The sequence below is a fragment of the Scardinius erythrophthalmus genome (genome assembly GCF_964197995.2).
Source record: "Scardinius erythrophthalmus genome assembly, chromosome: 2".
NCBI lineage: Eukaryota > Metazoa > Chordata > Actinopteri > Cypriniformes > Leuciscidae > Scardinius > Scardinius erythrophthalmus.
In genome coordinates this window covers 24,935,575-24,962,021 of record NC_138222.1, presented here as the reverse complement: position 1 = coordinate 24,962,021, position 26,447 = coordinate 24,935,575, and the positions used below count along the sequence as shown (strand labels likewise).

Below are 26,447 nucleotides of genomic sequence, written 5' to 3'. Positions count from 1 at the left end.
CACACAATAGTGGTCCATCTTCACCCAAATCCTTGTGTTAAGTGTGCTAATGACCTGCACAATAATCTTTAAAAGGGGAAAACCATCTCAATTATTAACAGTTTCGAGGTTAATATGGTTTTCAAGATGTCAAACTAGTGTTATTTTACTGTCTCATGCTTCAACATGGGATAATATACTGTACAGATGCACCACATTCATGTCTAAATACAAAGACTCCAGTTCAAAGCATTTAAAATATTTATTTTGATAAAAAGTAACAATTTATTATAATTACATTCTTGCATATTATAACATATAATGTATTAAACAATCATTCATCATCCATGATGGCTCCTCAATCAATCATACATATTCACTCCAAAGTAGATCTAGATGAATGCAGTTATCAACATGACAACATGTTGTAAAATTAGTTAGCCTCTGAACACTGTTATTGAGGGTTTTGTTATAGTTGTGCATTCAAACAACAGGTCTGACAGCCTATAACTCAAACCTTTAATATTTATAGAGTCAAACCAAACCAATGAGTTGGCACAATGAATTAGAAAGTGTTATGAGTGCTCATTAATGTTTACAGTACACCACACATATTACTTTAGGCTGCTCTTAGTAAATTTTAGTGTATCTGTTCATAATTTTACAGTGATCAACATGGTTGAGATTCTTCTTGGACTTTTTAAACCTCCCGGTCTTTTTCCATAAGCTCATCACTAATCAAGGCTGAATTTGTCAATGAAAACTGTATGACAGTATTATAACATCATTAAACTGTCTGGCTTTAAGGACAAACAGACGAATGTCTGCAACGATCCTGCTTTCCAACACTGACCAGCGTGAGGAGTTACAGTTTGGCTCGGAAAGATCCAACTGCAGGTTTGTCAGAGCAAAACTCAGCCCACCAAGATGGCCGTTCCAAGACGTTCTTACCCTGCATGACTGTAGACCACAGGTTTTTGTAGAGCTGAAACACGAGAAACAGACAGACACTGAATGGCAAAGTCATTGATTACAAAAAACACTTGCATTGCTGGACCAAAATAAGGTCAAGCCATGCGACTTACTATCAGTAACAAGACAATAACAGTCAGAAAACAAGCATGTGGAGAGCTTTCATAAAAAAAAAAGACTTCCCTTTTATCAGAAAAAAAAAAAAAAAAAAAACTCAATGCCAGAATGAAGAGTTCATTTCCAGTAAGCATGTCCCGAACTATAAACATGAAAAGTGTCTCACTGAGTAGGGGAATCGGTATAAAGGTCTGTGTGTCAGTGGGGTGTGTATGTGACTGCTCTGTCTAGTGTTTCAGTAAGGCACTGTTGTTTCTTAAACTTCAAAATGAATGGCCTGCCAAACAAGTGCTGAGAGAATATGACTGGAGGAATGAGTCAGTGACCATAATGTCTAGTCAGAATCTTGTTTCTGAGGGATAATGAATTAAACCCCCTTGAGGGCAGTGTCTTGCACAATGGAAAAACCCTCCAACTTTTCCAGTTTGTTTTAATTAACTGGACTGTTTCTTTTTTTTTTTTTTTGAGACAAGATGAAATAAATGCACCACCCAAAGTTCTAATAATTGTTGATTTTATTAGGTGATGTTAACTATACCCCCCTTGTGTGACACATTAAGCTGTAATATTTTCCAGTAAATATTGCATCATCACTAGCTGTCAGTCTCACAGTCTCAACTTATTTAATAGACTAGCAGGGGAAATTATTCTGTTTAAAAAAACACCTTTTTATATTTCCAAATCTGTAAACAACTTTGAAGTTTGAAGGTATAATTATGTATTTTTTTCCATAAAATGTTTAGTAAATACATGAACAGTACTGATAAATATGTGATGCGATCTGGGAAAACCCGTCGGATGTCGCGCTGGGCCGTTTTCAGTAAATTCCAAAATAGTTTGAATGTCAGTTTTTTTTGTCAAATTTTTTTTTTCATTAAATTATTATTCTATAACATCTTTTATCTTATCTCTGAAAATATCTTGGCAAAATTCCCTTGTTTAGTGCAGAAAAACAGCGATTTATTGTGTCAAGCTGAAAATACTCTCTTTCTCTAATGCATTCTATGCGACCATTTCCTCAAACGCCCGGCAGAGGTGAAAAAAAAACAAAAAAAAAACAATCGCCGTATATCCCATACACCTGTCCGTCTCTTAACACTACAAAGATAGTTTCCCTATAAAATAAACCACAGTACAGTGAATGTGTATTAGTGCGCATTTCACGCCAATCCTGTTTAAACTATAACGTCACGCAGTTTTATAACGGTGACAGTTAATTAAACCTGTTTTTCTCAAAATTCCGTTCCAGAAAATCATAGCGATCGGCCGACTTCAGATAAACATAACTTATGCTACGTACCAACAAGCTATGATAAAAATAAAAACAGATTTGGAGAGGGCTTGATACCAGCTTCCATATGATATTAAAACCTGTAATAGGTGGTGGGTTTTCCCAGATCGCATCACATATGATTAAAAAAAATATGTAGTCACATAAATACACAGTCATAACAGTGACCTTAAAATGTTTTAAATTTCTTTACATGTGAAAAAACATATACTTTAACATTTGGATCAAGTGTCATTTGTTCATTTATATGCATGTATGTATGTGTGTATATTTTTACAGCTTATACAGCTAATTCTGCACAAACACCAAACAAAAATGAATGACACTGCTTAAGATTCAACATAGCAAGCGCTATTTATTCAACAAAGATACTATAAAAACACTTTTCATATAAAACATTAAAAAAAATCCATAAAAACACCTGTAGTTACTCAGCTAGGACACCTGTGTGAAATTAAAGGAACTGACTTCATTCAGATTAAAAGTCACTGCAAAAATGGATGAGAAAATCCTTTTTGGAGTCACAGTAAATCAGATGATCACTTCTGCAGCTCTTGGAGACATTTGTCTGTATAAGTGATTCCACAGTCACAGTGGAGGGCTGGTGAGTAGTGTTCTTCATGTGCACATGTGTGCCTGTGTATGTGTTCTCTTACCTCACCATCTGCCTTGCCAATGGGCGAGTTCAGGATGAAGTCAGGAGGAGCGATCACATCAACCAACGCCACAGCATCATCCTTCAGCTAACACAGAGAGAGTGCATTAAAAGCCTTCCTGATGTTTGCATCGTCATGCACTTATTAGTGAGGGTGTCTGTATCTGAACCACAGCTAACACAACACTAACCTGCCCACACAGCGTGAGAATGGCTGTCTGGATGAAGTCAACTGGCTGACGACCAGAAAAATAACCTCCTATAAACACAAACAGACCATAATCAAACTCAAGAAACCTTCAAAAGAGCTACACTACCATCCAAAGTGTTGGGGTCGGTAAGACTTGTAAATGTTTTTGAAAGAAGTCTCTTATGTGCATCAAGGCTGCATTCATTTGATCAAAAAGACAGTAAAATCAGTCATATTGTGAAATATTATTACAATTTAAAAAAACGATTTTAATATACTTTAAAATGTAATCTATTCTTGTGATGATAAAGCTGCATTTTCAGCAGCCATTTCTTCAGTCTTCAGTGTGACATGATCCTTCAGAAATCACTTTAATATGCTGTTTACCTTGATACAGGATGGCCATGTGGTTGGTGAGAGTCCACAGGCCATAGAGAGCACAGAGACGCCCCAGCACTGATCTGAGAGCAGCTGGAGTCTGTTCATCCTTTGTCAGGTCATGGAAACGCTGCAGCACTGTGTGCTCAATATAGGCAATAGCCAATGAGCGACAGTAATACACCTACAGAGAGAGAGGGGGGAAAAGAGAGATGAGTGTTTATGGAGTCAAGGGGTAAATGAATTTGAATGTTCGACCCACATAATCACGAGCCAGGTCATGACACACAGACGAGACACTAATTGGGATGTTTATAGAAGGAAACAAAGTCAAAAGAAAAAAAAGATTCACGACCTAAGCTTGTGCTTGTGTTTGTGTCTGGTTGCTAGAGACTGAGTGATTCTCTGTGTTTGGTGGTTGCTGGGTCAGTAATGTGTGTGAGGGACGTCTGTTTTATTAATTTTCCTCTTGCTCTCACTGCAGGTTTTAGGACAATTTAATCATTGGTCACCTACTGTAACCTGCTCGATCACATTCTGTCTGTTTCCCTTCTATTCTTGTTCGTCCCTCCAAAAAGCTCAATTTAAACTCACTCTTTTTTGTGTCAGAAAGCTCATATGAAGTCAAGGTGAACAGTGTCCAAACTCCACTCATTATATCATATGGCCTTTAACTGACTACGGGCCCTATCTTGCACCCAGCGCAATTGACTTTGTACAACGACGCATGTATCATTCCTATTTTGCACTTCTGCACAGCGGACTTTTCCCTCCACAGACGCACATTGGTAAATTAGGAAATTAACTTGCGCTCCCCGGGGCGGTTCAGCGCAAAGAGGAGGCGTGTTCCGGCGCAAACGTTCCCTGGTGCTATTTTGCAGGTTTAGAAAACAATTCCGCCACTGACCAGGAAAAAATAGTTTAAAGTCAGTGGCGCGCTGCGCATGTTATTCATATGCTATTTTAAGGGCGCATGCTTGGCCATAATCAATGTAGCGTGTGCACAACGCGCATACACTTTGATTCTCTCATCTACACACAGACGCAGCAGTTCTCATTTTCAGAAAACCATACATTATTACAAGGAACAATATTAACACACGAGGGAAATCATTGTTGTGTCCATGAAGATGTGAAAAAATAGCTATAAATCTAACTTACACATTCAAATTATTATACGCCTGTTTAACCGAAGCTAATTTGGGTGGGTTTCTCCATCCCCATACAATGTCACTTCTCTGTGTTTTACGCATAGACAGTATAAGAAGTGGACAGAGCCATCTCATTGGAACTCAATTGAGACAAGTGAAGCCCATTTTTAGCGATTTTTTAGCACTTCCGTTCCTGACGCGCAGACTCAAACCGACTCAAACTAAGCTTGATGACGTGAGCAACCTGTCTGACAGATGTAAATCTTCTAGTAGCTGTGCGTGCAAACTGCCAACGTTAATCTTGCAGAGACGGCGAGCTTGAGCAAAGAGTTCTTTGGCGTGAGTAAGCAGGAGTAAGTATTCTGATTAATTATTTTGTATAGTATTTATTTTAAAATGTAAATTGCTCGCGAGCTTCTCCTCCTGTCTGTACGGTAATTTCTCTACTGTGCGACAGAGAGGTTATGACGCAATCGTTAGCCTATTTTTACAAAAACTGTTTCTACGGGGCCATAATGTAACATAGAAGGTAATGGAGCCCTTTATACATTGTCGTGTTTCTTTAGAAATAAATAATGGACAAATGGAGTCTTTAAACGCCTCAGATGTAAAGTTATTCGCTGTCAAAGTGACGCCAAAATGAATGGGAGTCAATGGAATGCTAACGCAAGTTAAGTTCTGCTACAAGATGGCGGCACGTGGCCGGCTTCAACTTCCGGTCGATGGATTACCCGCCTGGTTTTACAGCCCTGACAAGAACGTCGGTCTCCTCGGCTGTGAACCGCTCCTGGCGTGCGCCTGGCAAATCCGCCATTATAATAGCAATCCACCATGGAACAAGCGTGCCTGCTCTTAAAGGGAATGTGAGATGTCGCTCTGATTGGTTTATTTCACGTTACGCCCAAACCACACCTATGAATAATGAAGCTACTTCAGGCCAACCCCTTTTAGATTTGCGTCAGGCGCAAGAGTCATTTATCCTGCCACCGGTATAATAGCAACAGTGCCCAAGATCCGCCCACAAAGTTACTTGCGTTTTGCGCTTGATTCTTGCGTTTCAGATCGTTAAAATAGGGCCCTACATCTTTCTAGCTAGACTAGACCCTCATAGCACGCACATACACTACTGGAATAATTAAGTACACTCTCAGAAAAAAAAAAAAAGGTACAAAAGCTGTCACTGGGGCAATACATTTTCAAAAGGTACACTTGTGTACCTAAATGGTGCATATTGGTACAGTAACTTAAGATACATATTAGGTGTACCTTTTGAAGGTACTGCCCAAGTGACAGCTTTTGTACCTTTTTTCTGAGAGTGTAGTGATAATCATTATTAAATAATAATTTATTTGGTTTTTGAAAGAAGTTCCTTATGCTGCATTTATTTGATAATAAAATTATGGGTCACTGAGAATGAAAATTATGCTTAAAATTGTTGATTGGCTCTAGTTTTCAAGATATGCTATTGGTCAGCATATAGGACCCTTGACTTGAGAATGGTGGAGGATAAGCAAGTAATAAAAGGAAGTGAAATGAAAATGGCATTCATTTTTACATGAATAAAAAATTAAAAAGATTTTTTAAATGGTAAATGTCAGTATCTAGGCCACTGTATGTGTGTGTGTGTGTGTGTGTGTGTGTGTGTGTGTGTGTGTGTGTGTGTGGTGTAACGGCTGTGTTTCATTACTGTGTTGGTGCTTGATTTGGTCATACCATGATACTTTAACATCATCAGAAACGTGATGGGAGTAGCTTTCACACATCCTGCATGTGACTCTGACCCCATGGAGCACATATATGGATCTAAATGAATTCTGAATGCCAGAAAGGGTTTAAATCCTTCAAGAGGTCAGACAGCGGCCCTTTGAAATGCTCAGTGTGATGTAGATTTGTAGCTCAGTGGAACAGATATTAAGTAAGGGATATGTCTGAGCCAAGTGTCTGTTCAGTGTTTAAGACATGTATGAAGAACCAGAGGCCTGTTTTATATTAGATATAGGTCATAAACGGGACTGGACTGTACAGAAGGTATTTATGGGAAACGCAGGGTGCGCTTGCCCAATGATTAAGCCTGATACTAAAATATATTATCAAAAACAACATATCATTCTCCCATGAATAACAACATTAAATCTACATGGTGAAAAATGATTCTTGAATGGATATTATATAGCATAACTATAACTTTCAGTCAAAAGTCTACTTTCAAATAAGCCTAAGGACTTTAAGACAATAGGAAAACACTGAGCACATGTGTTTGCAGCACATGTGTCTATGGTTCAGGTAAATTGGCCCAGTTTTTGACATGACGTGACTGGCCTACATACAGTAGATGAACTCAGCATACATAGTTTTTTTTTTTAAAAACCTGACAAAAGAAGAAAACTGCCTTGCTGTTTCAAAGAAACTCTGACCCAGTCGCCTTGCCATAACAATTTGGCCCTTGTCAAAATCACTCAGATCTTTATTCCTGTCCATTTCTCCTGTATCCAACATCTTGCTTACAAGAACTGATTGCTTGCTTACCATCTAATCTAACCAGACCTGAGAGAGAGAGAGAGAGAGAGAGAGAGAGAGAGAGAGAGAGAGAGAGAGAGAGAGAGAGAGAGAGAGAGAGAGAGAGAGAGAGAGAGAGAGAGAGAGAGAGAGAGAGAGAGAGAGAGAGAGAGAGAGAGAGAGAGAGAGAGAGAGAGAGAGAGAGAGAGAGAGAGAGAGAGAGAGAGAGAGTTAGATTAACGTCAAACACACTGATTATTTCAGTCAAACTAAAGGAGTCCGTCAAGGCTGCAGCCTCAGCCCGACTCTATTTAATATCTATATTAATGAATTGGCATCAACACTTGAGAAGTCCTCTTGTCCTGGTCTGACCCTCGAGGACAGAGAAATCAAAAGCCTCCTGTACGCTGATGATCTTCTGCTGCCATCTCCTCATGAAGAGGGACTGTATCAAAGCCTCTCGCTTCTGTAGGAGTACAGCAGCGACTGGGCCTTACCCATAAACATGGACAAGTCCAAAATCATGATCTTCCAGAAGAAACCTCGCCTTACTGACAACAAATACATATTTACACTTGGGGGAACAATTCTTAATCATGTCACCTGTTATAATTATTTGGGTCTGACAATCTCAGCTTCTGGAAAGTTTGACACTGCAATGAAAGATCTGACTGATAAAGCACGTAGGGCTTATTATAGTATAAGAAAACCCCTGTTCAAATTTAACCCACCCATTAAACTGTGGCTGAAAATCTTCGACAGCATCATCAAACCCATCCTTCTATACGGCTGTGAAATCTGGGGCCCCAAATTTAAACTAAATTACGATTCCTGGGACAAAACCCCTGTTGAAACTTTCCACCTTGAGTTCTGCAAGAACATCCTGGGAACTCACAGAAACGCTCCGAGTCTGGGTTGCCGGGCAGAATTAGGCAGATTCCCTCTCCTATCTGAGATCCAGAAGAGAGCCGCAAAGTTCTGGTTCCATCTATCAGATGCGCAGACAGACAGTTACCATCACTGCGCTCTCAGACACAGGGCAGGACACCCCGAGAGCGACCCCATGACACATTTAGTGGAAAACTTAATCCAACAATTCAGTTCAGACACGCAAAAGTAAAAGAAATAGGGAACATAACGAAAGAAGAATACATACAAGATTGGCAGATAAAGGTCACACAAATAAATAAATTAAAATACTTCCACAAAATAAAGTCTGATTATAAATTGGCCCCATACCTGACCGATATCAGTAACTATGGTCAGAGAAAGCTCCTGACGAGGTATCGCATCAGTGACCACAGTCTGTGTGTGGAGACGGGCCGACACAAGCCGAGCTGGAGAGCCCGAGAGCTCAGACTGTGTTCACACTGCACTGATGGAGTCGTAGAGGACGAGCTGCACTTCCTCACCCAGTGCAGCAAGTACAAACACATCAGAGACTCTTATTTCACACGAATAGCTCAGATTTTACCCCAGTTCCAACAAGCGAGCCTCATAGACAAACTGTCTTATATTCTGGGAGAGAAAGAAGAGTGTGTTCTCCTGGCAGCGCAGTATGTGTCTTCCTGCCATCATATGAGGGACAAGGGCTGAACCCTCTTTCCCCTTAAACTGCTCTCTGGACTTATTATTATTTATTTATTTTTTTTCATTGTGATATATTTATGCATAATATTGAAATGTATTTTTTTTTATTATTGTTCAGTTTTATGTAGCAACATGTACGTATATGTTTGTATATGTCTATTGCTTTGGCAATATTGTGCTATTTTACACAGTCATGCCAATAAAGCTGAATTGAATTGAATTGAATTGAATTGAATTGAATTGAATTGAATTGAATTGAATTGAATTGAATTGAATTGAATTGAATTGAATTGAATTGAATTGAATTGAATTGAATTGAATTGAATTGAATTGAATTGAATTGAAGAGAGAGAGAGAGAGAGAGAGAGAGAGAGAGAGAGAGAGAGAGACACACACACCTGTACAAGTGACCTGAACTGTATAAAATATAACTTTCTATGATGTTATTGACCATATCTGGTATAAGATGTAACATCTTAACACACTTAAAGTGAGGTACAGTATGAGGCAGCTGGGTAATTGTACATTTTATAAACCTACAGCATACCTCACCTCCCTCTGAGCTGCCAGTAAACATACATGTCATTTTAAAGTCTGGTGCTATTAAAGTCAGGATTAAAACATACTTGGCTGTTGTTTCGTGCCTCAAAGTCTCCCAGTCCAGAGGATTTCTCATGAAACAGCTTCCTCTGGCTCTCACCCAGTAAGAAACACACCAGCCACTTGTACGCTGCCAGAGGCACTGAGGACAGAATACCAAAAGATAAATTAAAAAGATGGAATAATGATTAAAGATTAAAAAGATAATGCAAAACATTGAGTAAGAGATAAGCAAAAATATGACAGAATCACTGATATGACAGTGGATTTATTGTTTAATGATGACAGTTAAAACAAACTGAATAGTGTAATGGACTGCAGCTGGGAAATACAATTATGTGGAAAGGGTCCTAAAAAGGTTCACTAAACAAGATAACTGAACATATATTAAACAGATATTGGAGCTATTGTTGGAAGGGGTCTGTTTTGGAGAGGTTTGGGTCACGCACAGATGTAATCATGGATAAGGTATCTGGGTGGGGACTGTGACTAAAGAACAAAGAATCTCGTGTTTTGGATGGCTGAGGTTTGGATGTAATTCTCAAACACATGACGCAGAAGTAACCCGACCTCTAGGTCCATAGAGAGATGAACTTAAGTGCATTGATGCTATAGTTACAGCATGAACTGATGAACTACGCAAAAATACAGATCTACTGACCAAGACTGCATTAACCTAATCAGTTCAAACTCAGACATCCAATACATCCTTTTGGATTTATAAACAACAAAACAAGACCAGAAAACTGCTTTCCCATCTTATAAAGGAACTAATAAATCAGGAAACAACCAACAAACCTCTCTAAATAAGAGAACAAGTTTGTGAAAAGAATGTTATGAAACAAGACCACACAGAGAATGAAACTCTAAGCAAATATCTTCAACACCCGATCCAGCAAATAAGTTCTGAAGAAATTAGTGAGTATGATAAATATTTGAAGGCAAATATTTATGATGGTATGCATATAGCGACACTGTTTTTTGATTGGTTTTTTAAATGGTCTCTACTAGTGTCAATGATACTTTTTTAATGGCAAAAACAACAAAAAGAGAGATAAAATTGCCTAAAACATTTAAAAATTGGGGGCAAAAATATATATTCCTAATTTATGAAATCAAGATCTTTGATTCTTTTGTAAGCCCATTTAGTTATGGGTTAAGCCAAAAATAATCCCTCAAAATAACCCTATAAAAAAAGCTTATTTAGGACATTCATCTAAACATCTTTTGTGTTCCACAGAACAAATGAAGTCGATAACACTTTACTTGAAGCCTTTATGTATAATGCATTATACTGTAAATGTATTTAAAATGAACATTGTAATTCATTATATTTTTTAAAAAAATAATTGTAACCCAAGTTAAAATGCATTATAATATTCTTTTTGTCTGAAATAGTTTATCTTCATGTGTTTTAATTCATTATACTTTATAAAGGTGTAACAATGAATAGATTACACTCACCTAAAGGATTATTAGGAACACCATACTAATACTGTGTTTGACCCCCTTTCGCCTCCAGAACCGCCTTAATTCTACATGGCATTGATTCAACAAGGTGCTGAAAGCATTCTTTAGAAATGTTGGCCCATATTGATAGGATAGCATCTTGCAGTTGATGGAGATTTGTGGGATGCACATCCAGGGCACGAAGCTCCCGTTCCACCACATCCCAAAGATGCTCTATTGGGTTGAGATCTGGTGACTGTGGGGGCCATTTTAGTACAGTGAACTCATTGTCATGTTCAAGAAACCAATTTGAAATGATTCGAGCTTTGTGACATGGTGCATTATCCTGCTGGAAGTAGCCATCAGAGGATGGGTACATGGTGGTCATAAAGGGATGGACATGGTCAGAAACAATGCTCAGGTAGGCCGTGGCATTTAAACCATGCCCAATTGGCACTAAGGGGCCTAAAGTGTGCCAAGAAAACATCCCCCACACCATTACACCACCACCACCAGCCTGCACAGGGGTAACAAGGCATGATGGATCCATGTTCTCATTCTGTTTACGTCAAATTCTGACTCTACCATCTGAATGTCTCAACAGAAATCGAGACTCATCAGACCAGGCAACATTTTTCCAGTCTTCAACTGTCCAATTTTGGTGAGCTCGTGCAAATTGTAGCCTCTTTTTCCTATTTGTAGTGGAGATGAGTGGTACCCGGTGGGGTCTTCTGCTGTTGTAGCCCATCCGCCTCAAGGTTGTGCGTGTTGTGGCTTCACAAATGCTTTGCTGCATACCATGGTTGTAACGAGTGGTTATTTCAGTCAAAGTTGCTCTTCTATCAGCTTGAATCAGTCGGCCCATTCTCCTCTGACCTCTAGCATCAACAAGGCATTTTCGCCCACAGGACTGCCGCATACTGGATGTTTTTCCCTTTTCACACCATTCTTTGTAAACCCTAGAAATGGTTGTGCGTGAAAATCCCAGTAACGGAGCAGATTGTGGAATACTCAGACCGGCCCGTCTGGCATCAACAACCATGCCACACTCAAAATTGCTTAAATCACCTTTCTTTCCCATTCTGACATTCAGTTTGGAGTTCAGGAGATTGTCTTGACCAGGACCACACCCCTAAATGCACTGAAGCAACTGCCATGTGATTGGTTGATTAGATAATTGCATTAATGAGAAATTGAACAGGTGTTCCTAATAATCCTTTAGGTGAGTGTATATAAAGTATTTAACAATGAATAGAAAACACTTATGAGCCAAAACATTATGACCACCGGCCTAATACGCTGTTGGTCCTCCGCGTGCATTGGTCCTCCACAGAGCTGACCTGCTGAGACATGGACTCCACAAGACCCCTGAAGGTGACATTAGCAGCAGATCCTTCAAGTCTTGTAGCTTGCGAGGTGGAGCCGCCATAGATTGAACTTGTTGGTCCATCACATCCCACAGATGCTCAATTGGATTGAGATCTGGCAAATTTGGAGGCCAGGATAAAACCCTCAACTCTTCATCATGTTCCTCAAATCATTCCTGAACAATCGCAGTGTGGCAAGGTGCATTATTATGCTGAAAGAGGCCACTTCCAACAGTGAACACCATTGTCATGAAGGGGTGTACCTGGTCTGCAACAATGTTTAGGTGGCACAAGTCAAATTTATGTCCACATGAATGGCCGGACCCAGGGTTTCCGAGGCAAACATTACCCAGAGCATCATACCCTCTCCATAGGCCTGTCATCATCCCACAGTGCTTCCTAGTAACAATGTTTCCCCAGGTAAACTACGCACATGTGACGACATAAAACAAAAAACAGGCAACCTTCTTCCACTGCTCCAAGGTCCATATCTGACGTTTGCATTCCCATTGTTGCCACTTTCTACGATGGACAGGGGTCATTATAGGCACTCTGACTGGTCTGTGACACATTCCTCCCATAAACATCAGTACAATTTTGAGTGACTTGAACAACAGTAGACCTTCTGTTGGCTCGGACAAGATGGGATAACCTTTGTTGCCCTCGTGCATCGCAACACTCTGTCACTGGTTTGTGATTTGTCCCTCCTCAGACCACTGTTGGTAAATTTCCACCACTTTTGACAGAGAGAAACACACAAGCCTTTCCATTTCAGAGATGGCAGAATGTTAAGTTGAACTATTTCTTGTGTGAATTACACTTAGTTTGCCTGAAGTGGACTGACTGAAAACATGGACTGTTATAGGTACAGAAGAGGGTATTCAAAGTTTTGATGTAAAACACCTGGGGTGAGTAACAATATTAAAACTGTTCTAGCATTTAAAAACTCCCTGGGTGCTTGTCACATGATGCGATAGGTGACAAAAGTCAGTTAAAACCCAAGCAGTCCACTCCCTGTCCTCGTCCAATTAAAACGATGATCCTCTGACCCTTGTAACCAGGCAACAATGATTTGAGTCACCATCTGAGGAATGAGGTCAATAAAGAGAGCAGATGTTTAACAGATGTGCAGCTCAGTTGATGTAAAACTCTCCCACTAGAGCCGTCTGCAGCACCAAGGAGCACTTTTAACAGTAAACCACACAAAAACACAGCGTGACACAGATTCTCACATTCTCTCTGTGTGCGGTGGAGGTGTGACGATTTATGTATTAGATAATGTGTTCTCGAAAAAAGCATTGTACACACAAACATCTTGTATTACACAAAACCAGCACCATGAAAGTGGGATATGAAAACGACACATGAGGCTCAGCTTGTTTATTTGGCTTCCTCTGAGAGTGAATGAAAAATGACTCTATTAAACAAAACTAATGCTTCTCTAGCTGAATAACAGAACTGAACTAGATTTGCAGTTCCTGAAGAAAATACCTGTGCTTCAAAAGAAAAGTATTACAATTTTAGGTTGTGTAAAGTAAATTCTGCACTGGAGCTATACATTTTATAGAATCAACACAAAAATGTTTTGAACACCGTAACAACACCATGCTTACAGTGTGCATATGGATATACCAATATGGAGAGATCTTAATATAGTATGGAAATATTACAATGACATAATCTTACCTTGACCTTAATCCGTCTTTACATTTTAATCTTAAATTTCCTTAAAATAAGTCTGAGAAAAATAATGTGTTAATTTCTGGAATTAATATTATCTGTGGAAAATAATGAACACAATACAATTCCTGAAGTAGCTATGCTAAAGTCTTTTCCACACATCTTTAGGCTAGCATTAAATTACATCAAAAGCTGTTAAAACATTTAAAATGTTCAGTAATTGTTAATAAATTATACTAAATAATTACTTATTTAATAAGTATCAGTATTGGTATCAGTGATAAGGCCATTAAAAAAGTCATTAAACAAACATTTAAAATATCAATAATTTAAAATTAGTCTTTGTTGTTTTTACATTAATTTGGAGATTCAGTGCGAAATATATTTATAATTACAAATTTTAAAGTTCTGTGCTATTAATCAGGATTAAATTACAGAAATCTGTTTTTAATTGACCAACAGTCCTACTTAAAATCCCAAGGCTGAAATTATCCACAAATCAAAGTTTCAATGGTAAAAGTTACATTATTATGTGTAAATGTAAGTTATACGGTTTAAGCTGAAAAATAAATAAATAAATAAATAAAAAGAGCACCAGAGGAACAGAGGTACCAGAGGTGAAGTGAATGCTACAAGAGTAATGTGGTTTGTGCGTGCGGTTGTGCATTTATGTGTCCCTGTTATAGAGAATGTAGTGTTAATGTTGCGTACCGGCTGAGTTCATGCACTCTTCCACTGAGCCAACTGTGAACTTGCTCTGCAGAATGCTGCTCATGTCCTCTAAAAAGTTCACAGTCTCAAGAGGGGATTCAATCCTTCCTTTACCTTGATTGAGGAAAAGAAAGAGAAAAAGCAAGACATTTCAAATCTACGTCAGACACAAAAATAATTCTTCATATTCTGCATAACTCTAAAAAAAACAGCATGCAAAGAATGATCTAGATGTCATGGTTAAAAAAACATTATACAACTGTCATTACTTCTTCCTATTGGGAAATTTTTGAGAAACCATGATGGCCTATAAAGAAAAAGCTCTAGTGTGTAGAGACCTTCCTGTTTGTGCTGGAGCCAGCTGAGCAGATAGTTGCTGGTCTGCTGCAGGAGAACGTTGTTGTCTCCCTCATAAGTGCAGTTTGGGTCATTGTCGTCGCGCAAGTCTCCCAGGCGGTTCACTTCACACAAACCGATAATCAGATTAACAGATAAACACAAGCTGAACTAAAAGTTCTTCTTTTGATATTTGACGTGGTGTTTATTACAGTGGCCCAGTAGTGCACAACATAACGACACAACAAAAACAGCAAACATAAGTTAACAACACAGTTGTGTTGTGGCTTGTTTCCGTTTCGTTGTGGCTTGTTTCTGTTGTGTCAACACAACAGAAACAAGCCACAACACAACAGAAACAAGCCACAACGAAACGGAAACAAGCCACAACACAACGGAAACAAGCCAAAACGAAACGGAAACAAGCCACAACACAACAGAAACAAGCCACAACACAACAGAAACAAGCCACAACACAACGGAAACAAGCCACAACACAACAGAAACAAGCCACAACACAACAGAAACAAGCCAAAACGAAACGGAAACAAGCCACAACACAACGGAAACAAGCCACAACACAACAGAAACAAGCCAAAACGAAACGGAAACAAGCCACAACACAACAGAAACAAGCCACAACACAACAGAAACAAGCCACAACACAACGGAAACAAGCCACAACACAACAGAAACAAGCCACAACACAACAGAAACAAGCCAAAACGAAACGGAAACAAGCCACAACACAACAGAAACAAGCCACAACACAACAGAAACAAGCCACAACACAACGGAAACAAGCCACAACACAACAGAAACAAGCCACAACACAACAGAAACAAGCCACAACACAACAGAAACAAGCCACAACGAAACGGAAACAAGCCACAACACAACGGAAACAAGCCACAACACAACGGAAACAAGCCACAACACAACGGAAACAAGCCACAACACAACGGAAACAAGCCACAACACAACAGAAACAAGCCACAACGAAACGGAAACAAGCCACAACACAACAGAAACAAGCCACAACACAACGGAAACAAGCCACAACACAACGGAAACAAGCCACAACACAACAGAAACAAGCCAAAACGAAACGGAAACAAGCCACAACACAACGGAAACAAGCCACAACACAACAGAAACAAGCCAAAACGAAACGGAAACAAGCCACAACACAACAGAAACAAGCCACAACACAACAGAAACAAGCCACAACACAACGGAAACAAGCCACAACACAACAGAAACAAGCCACAACACAACAGAAACAAGCCAAAACGAAACGGAAACAAGCCACAACACAACAGAAACAAGCCACAACACAACAGAAACAAGCCACAACACAACGGAAACAAGCCACAACACAACAGAAACAAGCCACAACACAACAGAAACAAGCCACAACACAACAGAAACAAGCCACAACGAAACGGAAACAAGCCACAACACAACGGAAACAAGCCACAACACAACGGAAACAAGCCACAACACAACGGAAACAAGCCACAACACAACGGAAACAAGCCACAACACAACAGAAACAAGCCACAACGAAACGGAAACAAGCCACAACACAACAGAAACAAGCCACAACACAACGGAAACAAGCCACAACACAACGGAAACAAGCCACAACACAACGGAAACAAGCCACAACACAACAGAAACAAGCCACAACACAACAGAAACAAGCCACAACACAACAGAAACAAGCCACAACACAACAGAAACAAGCCACAACACAACAGAAACAAGCCACAACACAACGGAAACAAGCCACAACACAACGGAAACAAGCCACAACACAACGGAAACAAGCCACAACACAACGGAAACAAGCCACAACACAACAGAAACAAGCCACAACACAACAGAAACAAGCCACAACACAACAGAAACAAGCCACAACACAACGGAAACAAGCCACAACACAACGGAAACAAGCCACAACACAACGGAAACAAGCCACAACACAACGGAAACAAGCCACAACGAAACGGAAACAAGCCACAACACAACAGAAACAAGCCACAACACAACGGAAACAAGCCACAACACAACAGAAACAAGCCACAACACAACGGAAACAAGCCACAACACAACAGAAACAAGCCACAACACAACGGAAACAAGCCACAACGGAAACAAGCCACAACACAACAGAAACAAGCCACAACACAACAGAAACAAGCCACAACACAACAGAAACAAGCCACAACACAACGGAAACAAGCCACAACACAACGGAAACAAGCCACAACACAACGGAAACAAGCCACAACACAACAGAAACAAGCCACAACACAACAGAAACAAGCCACAACACAATGGAAAAAAGCCACAACACAACAGAAACAAGCCACAACACAACAGAAACAAGCCACAACACAACGGAAACAAGCCACAACACAACGGAAACAAGCCACAACACAACAGAAACAAGCCACAACACAACAGAAACAAGCCACAACACAACGGAAACAAGCCACAACACAACGGAAACAAGCCACAACACAACGGAAACAAGCCACAACACAACAGAAACAAGCCACAACACAACGGAAAAAAGCCACAACACAACAGAAACAAGCCACAACACAACAGAAACAAGCCACAACACAACGGAAACAAGCCACAACACAACAGAAACAAGCCACAACACAACAGAAACAAGCCACAACACAACAGAAACAAGCCACAACACAACGGAAACAAGCCACAACACAACGGAAACAAGCCACAACACAACAGAAACAAGCCACAACACAACAGAAACAAGCCACAACACAACAGAAACAAGCCACAACACAACGGAAACAAGCCACAACACAACGGAAACAAGCCACAACACAACAGAAACAAGCCACAACACAACAGAAACAAGCCACAACACAACGGAAACAAGCCACAACACAACGGAAACAAGCCACAACACAACGGAAACAAGCCACAACACAACGGAAACAAGCCACAACACAACAGAAACAAGCCACAACACAACGGAAAAAAGCCACAACACAACAGAAACAAGCCACAACACAACAGAAACAAGCCACAACACAACGGAAACAAGCCACAACACAACAGAAACAAGCCACAACACAACAGAAACAAGCCACAACACAACAGAAACAAGCCACAACACAACAGAAACAAGCCACAACACAACGGAAACAAGCCACAACACAACGGAAACAAGCCACAACACAACAGAAACAAGCCACAACACAACAGAAACAAGCCACAACACAACAGAAACAAGCCACAACCCAAAGGAATCGCCACGAACAATGGAAATGGTCCTATGTGCAAACACACAAATGGGGACTATTATACATTTTTACTCCACCAGGCCTTTTAAATTACACTTTAAATTCACATAGTTATAAATAACTTGGCAAATTTAAAAAAGCAATAAGTGCAGTTGAAGGGGTTATGAAAAAAATTTGTATACAGTAAAAACAAATGTCCAAAATATGGATTATATAAGACCATTACCTATAATATGAAGTCCTTAGCATTAACGCACGCTGAGAAAAGAGCAGGAGCATTTCTGTTGTGTTGTGGCAAACTCGTTGTGTTGTGACTTGTTACCGTTTTGGTGTGACGATTCCGCTGCATTGTGACTTGTTTCCATTGAGTTATGTCTTGATTCCGTAGTGCTGTTAACTGCTGTTTAGTTTGTTTTTTAAATTTTCATCGTGTCGCGCACTACTGGGCCACCGTAGTTTATGCTTACATTAAACATTTAGTTTATGAAGATTTTAAAGATTCCTTACTGGCAAGGTAGCCGTGTCCTCCACAAGCCTCCCGACATTCCTGAATGCCTCGCTGGGCTGTCCACGATCCCAGAGGTTTACTAGCGCATGACATGGCATGGATCTCTCTGCCCAGTTCAGCCTGAGGAGTGACACACACAATCTATACGTGATCAAATACTAGAAGATTACGACTTTCTGAATTTCAGATGTTTTGTATGTTCATATTTTCAGCATATTTAAAGCATATGATCTATACCTGTCTGTCGCTTTTGTCCTTCATTAGGAGTCCAATTTGAAATTCGACAAAGTTCATTAAGAAGGATCTGGTGAAGTGCTCCAGCGCGTACACGGCAGCCAGAAATGGGATAAGACGCCATTGCTGAAACAGAGGATGGAGCACATGCACAGGATGGGTCAAAAGACAAATAGCTTAAAAGCAGTGAGTTTGATCCAAGAACTTCAAATGAATTCTACCTTCAGTGATACCCGGAAAAATAGTGAGAAGTGTAAGAAAACACTCTCCAAACAAATGGCCTATTAAATGTTTAGCGCATTTTTAAATGTTTCCAATATGCCAGTTTCACTTTTGGCCATTTAGTGAATTTAATAAGTATGAATTTTGATAAATATATAATGTGTGTGTGTGTGTGTATATGTATTTATCTATATGTATGTATGTATCTCTCTCTCTCTCTCTCTCTCTCTCGCTCTCTTTATATATATATATATATATATATATATATATATATATATATATATATATATATATATATATATATATATATATATATATATATATGAATTTATTTACACTCACTTTATTTACAGTACATGCAGTTACAGTGAAATACGAGAAAATAGTGAGTTATACAAGTACATACACATGTACAACAGTACTTTTAAACAAAGTGTCACCATCATTTTTGTAGATGACAAATACTAAAACTAATAAATATGCTCACATTGGATTTTTGTTTATTCTAATAAACTTTCTGTTACATTTGAAATAATTTTAATTAAAAGCTTTCATTTAAAAGCATTTAATAAAAATTTTTTTTTTTTTATTAATGATAAATTAAAGGCAGATCATGACTAAACAAAGGGCAGATGCAACAAAATAATTATGACTTATCCACAGTCCTTATGATGTAGTGAAGAACTGTTGAAATGTTTCCACTGGAGCGTGTCAGTATTCTGTACCTGTAGCTGATATTCCAGCACCGGAATCTCCTCATCCTCTTTGGGCCCGAACTGTCTGCGTGTGGCGGAGAATCGCACAGCCACAGTCACCGCCAGCTTCAGATTGACCAGTGCCATCCTCGTAATGCCCACCCTGCCTCCTGACAGAGCCCCTAAAGACGCCCCAAACCGCTTATTGGGGTCCTGTGAACGTGTACGGTAAGGAAAAAGACAGGATGTAAAGACACAAACCAAACCACAGAATAAAAGAATGTGAGGAAAAAGAAGGGCAAACGAAATCTCATTCATTCATCCTCAACCTCTCGCCTCTGTTTGTTTTCAGAAAAACCCCTTTATGTCTTTCTGTCAGTACCATTGGCTGACGGCCTGGCTTTTCCTGTGATTAAAAACTCCCTGTTTGTTTGAAATGAAAGCATAGGGATTCCTTCTTGCACATCTTGCATAGCACAGCACAGCAGCTGGAATAACAGACACTGCACCACTGCGTTCTCTCACTGCAGAGCGACCAAAGGGTTTATAGCCTGCAAGATGTCTACACGGATACGCACTAAAATGGCTCTATTATTTCCCATGTACATCAATAAAACACTGTTGCATTGCACATAACCTATATATATGTATATATATATATTTTTTTTAAAGGTGTGTTAAAGAATAATTGGTAACAATTTACAATAAGGTTCAATACATTAACATTAGCCAATGCATTAGATATCATGGGCTAACAATAAACAATAATTTTGGTAACACTTCACAATAAGTTCTCATTTGTTAATATTAGTTCATGCATTAACTAACATGATCTAACAAGGAGCAATATACTTTTACAGCATTTATTAACTTTTGTTAATGTTCACAGTGCATTAACTAATGTTAATAGATACAACTTTTGATCCTAAAAATGTATTAGTAAATGTTGAGATTACCATTAATAAAGATAAAAAAATTATGTATTGTTAGTTCATGTTAACAAATGTAGTTAACTAATGTTAACAAATGAAACCTTATTGTAAAGTGTTACCATCATTTTTACAGCAATTATTAATCTAGGCTAGTGAGAAATTAAAATATACTATTGTTCATGATTAGCTCTTTTTATGAAAATCAATAAACAATTAATAAATGCTGTTCTTCTGCTATTACTAATGTTTATGTATATAGTCTTATTTGCAAAGAGATAATACAGAGAATAAGTTCTACAGTGTAACTGCAATAAAACATTGAGCTTTATGCAACTATTATTAGGCAATGATAAAATATTGCTTACTTTAAAAGGTGAAACGTAGCGCCCATCGGGCGTAACATCTCCTGTTTTGTTAAGCAAGTTTTCCCGAGGTATCCTCAGATTGTGAAACACTGCAAAACTGACAAAAACAAAATCACTTATTATGCAAATCAAAATAAGTGTTTTTTAAAACGATTACACTGAAAAGTATAATGAAGAATAACTTTTCCATTCTATGGACACTGGGCAGAGGGATATATTACAGAGATGAAGTGAGACTCCGAGTCAGATGGAAATATCCATTTATGATTTTCTTTTACCGCCCTCTAATGACCAAATACTGTAATCACAACATCTCATCAGTCCACAGTCCAGCATTAAACTCACCCATTATCCAGACCGTTCTGACCCAGTTTCTTTCCCATATCCCCAGCCATCACTCCTGGCATTGCCAGCAAGGTCTTTGGGTCCCTGACCTATTAAATTAAATGACATTAAACTGCTTTAGTCACAGCTGCTCTAACAAGACAAGAAAATGAACTGAAAATGCACTTTTCACATACTTGGACTACAAAAGAGTGAAGGCCGTGACATTGTCCATCAGGGGTGTAAAGCTGTGCAAATACGACTGAATGAGTGGCTGTCTTTCCCAAGTTCCCCACCCAGAACTTTGCTGCTTCAAAGTCTGGAGAGTTTATCACAAACTCCTGCGGATTTTAAAACAACATACATTAGCTGCAGAAGGACCATCAGGAATAATAAACAGAAGGAAAACAATTGTAAAAACCAGGTCAAAGAATCATGAAAGAAAGGAGGATTGAGCTATAAGGCTACGTTCAGACTGCTGGTAGATGTGGCACAAATCCGATTTTTTTGTTGTTGCTCACATGTGACTCAGATCTGTTTTTCTCATGACAGTGTGAACAGCACAAACCACAAGGAATCTGATCTTTTCAATTCCGATTTTTGCCACTTCCATATGTGGTACTAAATCCGATACAGATCAGATGTTTTGCAATGTGACCTCAGTCTGAACAGCCATATCAGAATTCATGCAACTTTTATGTTAAAGCTACACTGTGTAGGATTTTCTCCCATCTAGCGGTGAAATTGTTTATGACTACCAACTGACTATTACTTTCTAGCCCCTCCCATTCCGAGGGAGTTTTAACTCCTACGGTGGCCGTATTATTTCAAATCTGCCGGCAGTCGCGAGTAATCTCCCCCTCGCATTCGTCACGGCGCCACTGAGTGTAAAAACGCGAAAGGCGAAGCTTGAATTTCCAGGTATGTCCCTCTTTGGCTAATGTATTTTCAAGATGGAGGCACAAAATGGCTGCCGCCATTAGAGCGACTCGCTCGTGTTTATTCTAAATGGCAGATTCTACGCTTACGAGAATACTTGATTAGTTGGTAGAAGTAATTACACATTAATGAGCACATATCATTTTGAAAGAACAAAGTGTTTTTTGCCAAGAATCAACTTAAAAAAATTACACAGTGTAGCTTTAAAGTCACTCTAGAGCAACATTCGTCATTCATCACAACGACTTTTTATCGTTCTTTTGCACATACGGGTCATCTGTTCACACTGGAATCTGATATTGGCCACATTTAAAACAACAATGTGAACAGCTATAAAAAAATTGGAGCTGAGCAATAAATCAGAATTGAAAGATTACTAAAGATTACAGTGTGAAAGTAGCCTAAGAGCGTCATAGTAGTCAGATATATTTTCTTTAAAAGGCTCCATATTGTCAGATTGTAAACTGAATTATTCAGATAATGTGAATTAAACATTTAGTATGGTCACTAATACTTCAGCTATCATGAATCAACAATGAACAATAGTATTTAATGCCCATCCAATTCTATTTAAGAATATTTTGTTTTTATTATATTTATTACTTTAATATTTATTACTTATTATTAAATCAACATTTACCAGGATTAATAAATCAACAGTCGATGTCCCGTTATGATTTGTAAGGGAATATTTGTTTAATCTCATTAAAAAAAAAGTTAGAAGCAATGTGCTTTTCAGTGATATGTTAAATTAATGCAATGTGTTGAGAGTTCTGTTATATCTATATGGTTACAGGTAGTGGACTGTTCACACCATCGCATCTGGTAGTAGAGTACCTGAGTGCTGGGGTCATATCTGGCTGTTGTCCTCATGGCTCTTGTGTTGCTGCCATGGCTCAGCTCTGTCAATGAAAAGCATCCAAATGTCTAAACAGAGAGAGACAATGTTAATTTGCTGTCAGTGGCTCATGTAGTTTTCATGGACATTTCCATGAAAAATGTCAAAGGTAACTCGCTAGTTTTTACTCGCGCACACACTGTGTTTCAAAATGTTCTAGTTGAATGGAAGGTGAATAATTACATGTGAGACAGTCATATAGTCATCATAAAATCATACTATAATACTTTGAGCAGTCAAAATATGATAATCTATAAAAGCAAATAATAATCTTACGTTGATCTTTAAAAGCAAATATTAAAACAGCATTTTCCCTTAAAAAGTGAATTGTAAAGCAGTGACCATCATTATGCCAAGCCATCCATATTCGCTATGAATGCAATCAAGATACAGTGCACATTTACTCAGTACACTGAAGCTTTCAGTCAACAAATATTTTATGGCTGATATGGTTTTATATGTGCTGCATTAAAAATAAAATAATAATAATCATTTACCGTCATTTGCTCAATGTCCTTTACAAACTTCAGGTGCCTCTGAGATCCTGTGTTTGCCACTGTGGCTCCAAACATCTAATATGTTTGAAAACAAAGGGTTTATGTTTAAAAGTTTTTTTTTAAAGAAATAATCATCACAAATATTAATAAACAATAATGCATGATAAAGAGAACGTAATTATCCACAAAAATGCAAAATATGAGTATCAAGCAATCACTTCTGTGTGAGCTTTATATGGGGTCATTCTTATTTTGTAAGGATTACAAACTATTCTGGGCAGGGCAGTGTGTTACCCTAATTTTTTTTCTTATTCCAGAAGCCATTTCACTTAGATATAAATCACAATAGGGAAGAAAAGACACTTGCAAATTCCGTTTCAAGCCGACTTTAAGCTTTGGGGGTTTCTGGAGGGCATTTGGTGAAATGGGCTTACCCCTTTGTTAAGGAAGTACTTGGCTCCCAAAGACCAGTCATACATTCCCACGCAGTCATTAAAGACGGTCATCTTCCAGGGATTCTGCATGGCATCATCACGTGTTACAAAGTCATACTTAAACAGCTGTTTACAGCGGCGGAAGGTGAGCTCTCGCTTCTGCTCCACTGGGACGTCCTCACCAGGCTGCCGGGCAAAGAGCGGGTCACTCTCCAGTGTTCTGAACACGTGCTGCTGCTCAGAGAGAGATAGAAGCAGAAAGAAATGACCATGGACTAGTGATGGGAGAAATAAAGCTTTTGGAAACAATGCTTCAACTGAACCAATTAGCAAAATGAAGAGCTCAAAACGCCACAGGTTGGCAGCGCCTGCTGGTCAAAACACTAAAACGCAAAAAAAACTCAGCCTATACATTTAGAATTACAGCTATTACAAACCAAATGTTTTTATGAAATTGTAATCAATTAAATGTAATCTACAAATATAACTGTTCTTTTATTAATGTGTATTACTTATTTGTGTGTCATTAGGCAGGCCTATTTAAGCAATTCAATATTGTAAATTCAAGTATGTAAATTCATTACATTACATTAATTAAAAATTAACCCGCATTATAAAACTGACATGATATCAGTTAAAACTATTAGACATTTGTTTATGGGTTCACTCGATCACTGACATCTAGCAGTGAACTGTTCGAATTTTGAAATGCTCAAAAGGTTCGAAACAATATGACGTAACAAAGACTTATTTGCTGAAATAATGAAATAATGAGTTTGAAATGGGCTCCAAAGCACTGATAATAAACAAAATATTTGTAAATGTTTCAAAGCTACATGAACAGTGTTTCAAAAGCACCCATCACTACTGTGGACATTCTCAGACTGGTCAAAAGGAGGAATTTTTTTATGATTTGGACTAAGCGCACTAAATCCATAAGGTTGTTAGGACAAATATGTGATGAACTTCTACTTTTTATTTATAAAGTTGACAGCTTCCCACTTTATATTGTGTATAATTGCGGTTTAAAAGAGGATCTTTGGAACATTATGAAAATCAGGACTTGGTATGTAACATATATATGGTAACAATGTTCTAAAAGCAATCTTAGTCACTAAATGTGTACTTTTCTTGGACAAAAAAAAACAAAAAAAAAAAGGATTAGCTAAACATAATCATCATACTGTACCTTGAATGCAATGATTTCATCACCCTCCAGAAACCGCAACATGTCCTTCCAGCTGAAGGATGCTCTCTTCCTGTAGATGTCGAGTGGACCACTGGGAAGGTCTGGGATGCCATCATCCATTTTCTCTTCCAAAACGCTTTTAGCGTCTGTGATGGCTGGCACACTCATGTCCTGAAACTCAAAAAGACAAACATAATCAAATCAACAATGTCCACAACATTTTTCAAAGATGATGTTCTTAAGGAAAGAAAACGTTTGCCTTTGCCATTGCAGTATGTTTAGTAATTGTCTGAATCAACTATTCCCTCATATAAATTAAAGTCATTCAGGGTTTTCCAGTTAACTAATACAATCAATATGTCAGCATATTCTTCTTGCTACACCTTCTGGATACCCGGAACTGTAAATTATTTCATTGCATTAATTTACAATACTTAATTTCACAAACTAACTCTATTTATCATTTGCAGCATTTGTGATCTAAGTTAGTTATATCAGGTCAACTCAATACAAAGTTCAATGTCTGTTACAACACTCTCACTAGATCAAACACAACAACAACACGTTTTTTGGGATATTTATACACTGTTTGCGATGGGTTAAAAGAGTAACATGGAAAATATAAGTAGAGATTGTTGCAAAAAACATATAGATAGATATAGATATCTGAGCTCAATATCAAAACAAACATAAGTAACGTTAACGTTACAATCGACCATTTATTACTGTTCTTGCATGCTATTTAACGTCAATGTCATTTAACCACTCTTAATAAACAGTAAATAAAATGTTTTAAAAGTGAATGATGATTTATCTTAATATCATTAGTTTGAATAGTACTGAAATGAAATAACATTAATGTCTTACTGTCTTGTCCCGTAACCTCCACAGGCAAGAACAACTAAACTCAACAGCACTGCACTGCCCCTTTGAAGGAGGAAGTGCTCATGTGACCACATCC

General features: G+C 38.5%; 1 protein-coding gene across 2 annotated transcripts; it reads right to left on the bottom strand.

Annotated features, from left to right (window-relative positions):
- Positions 1–219: 219 nt before the first annotated feature.
- Positions 220–26,447, bottom strand: acox3 (acyl-CoA oxidase 3, pristanoyl). Of its 2 annotated transcripts, none has more exons than XM_081349187.1 (18): positions 26,354–26,403; positions 25,487–25,663; positions 24,298–24,531; positions 23,864–23,938; positions 23,306–23,395; positions 21,727–21,870; positions 21,551–21,639; positions 21,206–21,302; positions 19,939–20,121; positions 18,995–19,117; positions 18,757–18,877; positions 14,965–15,087; positions 14,627–14,740; positions 9,446–9,561; positions 3,592–3,766; positions 3,206–3,273; positions 3,016–3,102; positions 220–964 (listed from the first exon to the last, which is right to left on the bottom strand). In XM_081349187.1, the coding sequence occupies exons 2-18, from the start codon at positions 25,652–25,654 to the stop codon at positions 845–847; spliced, it is 2,127 nt and encodes a 708-aa protein (XP_081205313.1). In that variant the 5' UTR covers positions 25,655–25,663; positions 26,354–26,403; the 3' UTR covers positions 220–844. The 2 variants fall into 2 exon arrangements, with proteins under 2 accessions (XP_081205313.1, XP_081205314.1); XM_081349188.1 differs by having other exon boundaries at positions 225–964; positions 25,487–25,657; positions 26,354–26,447.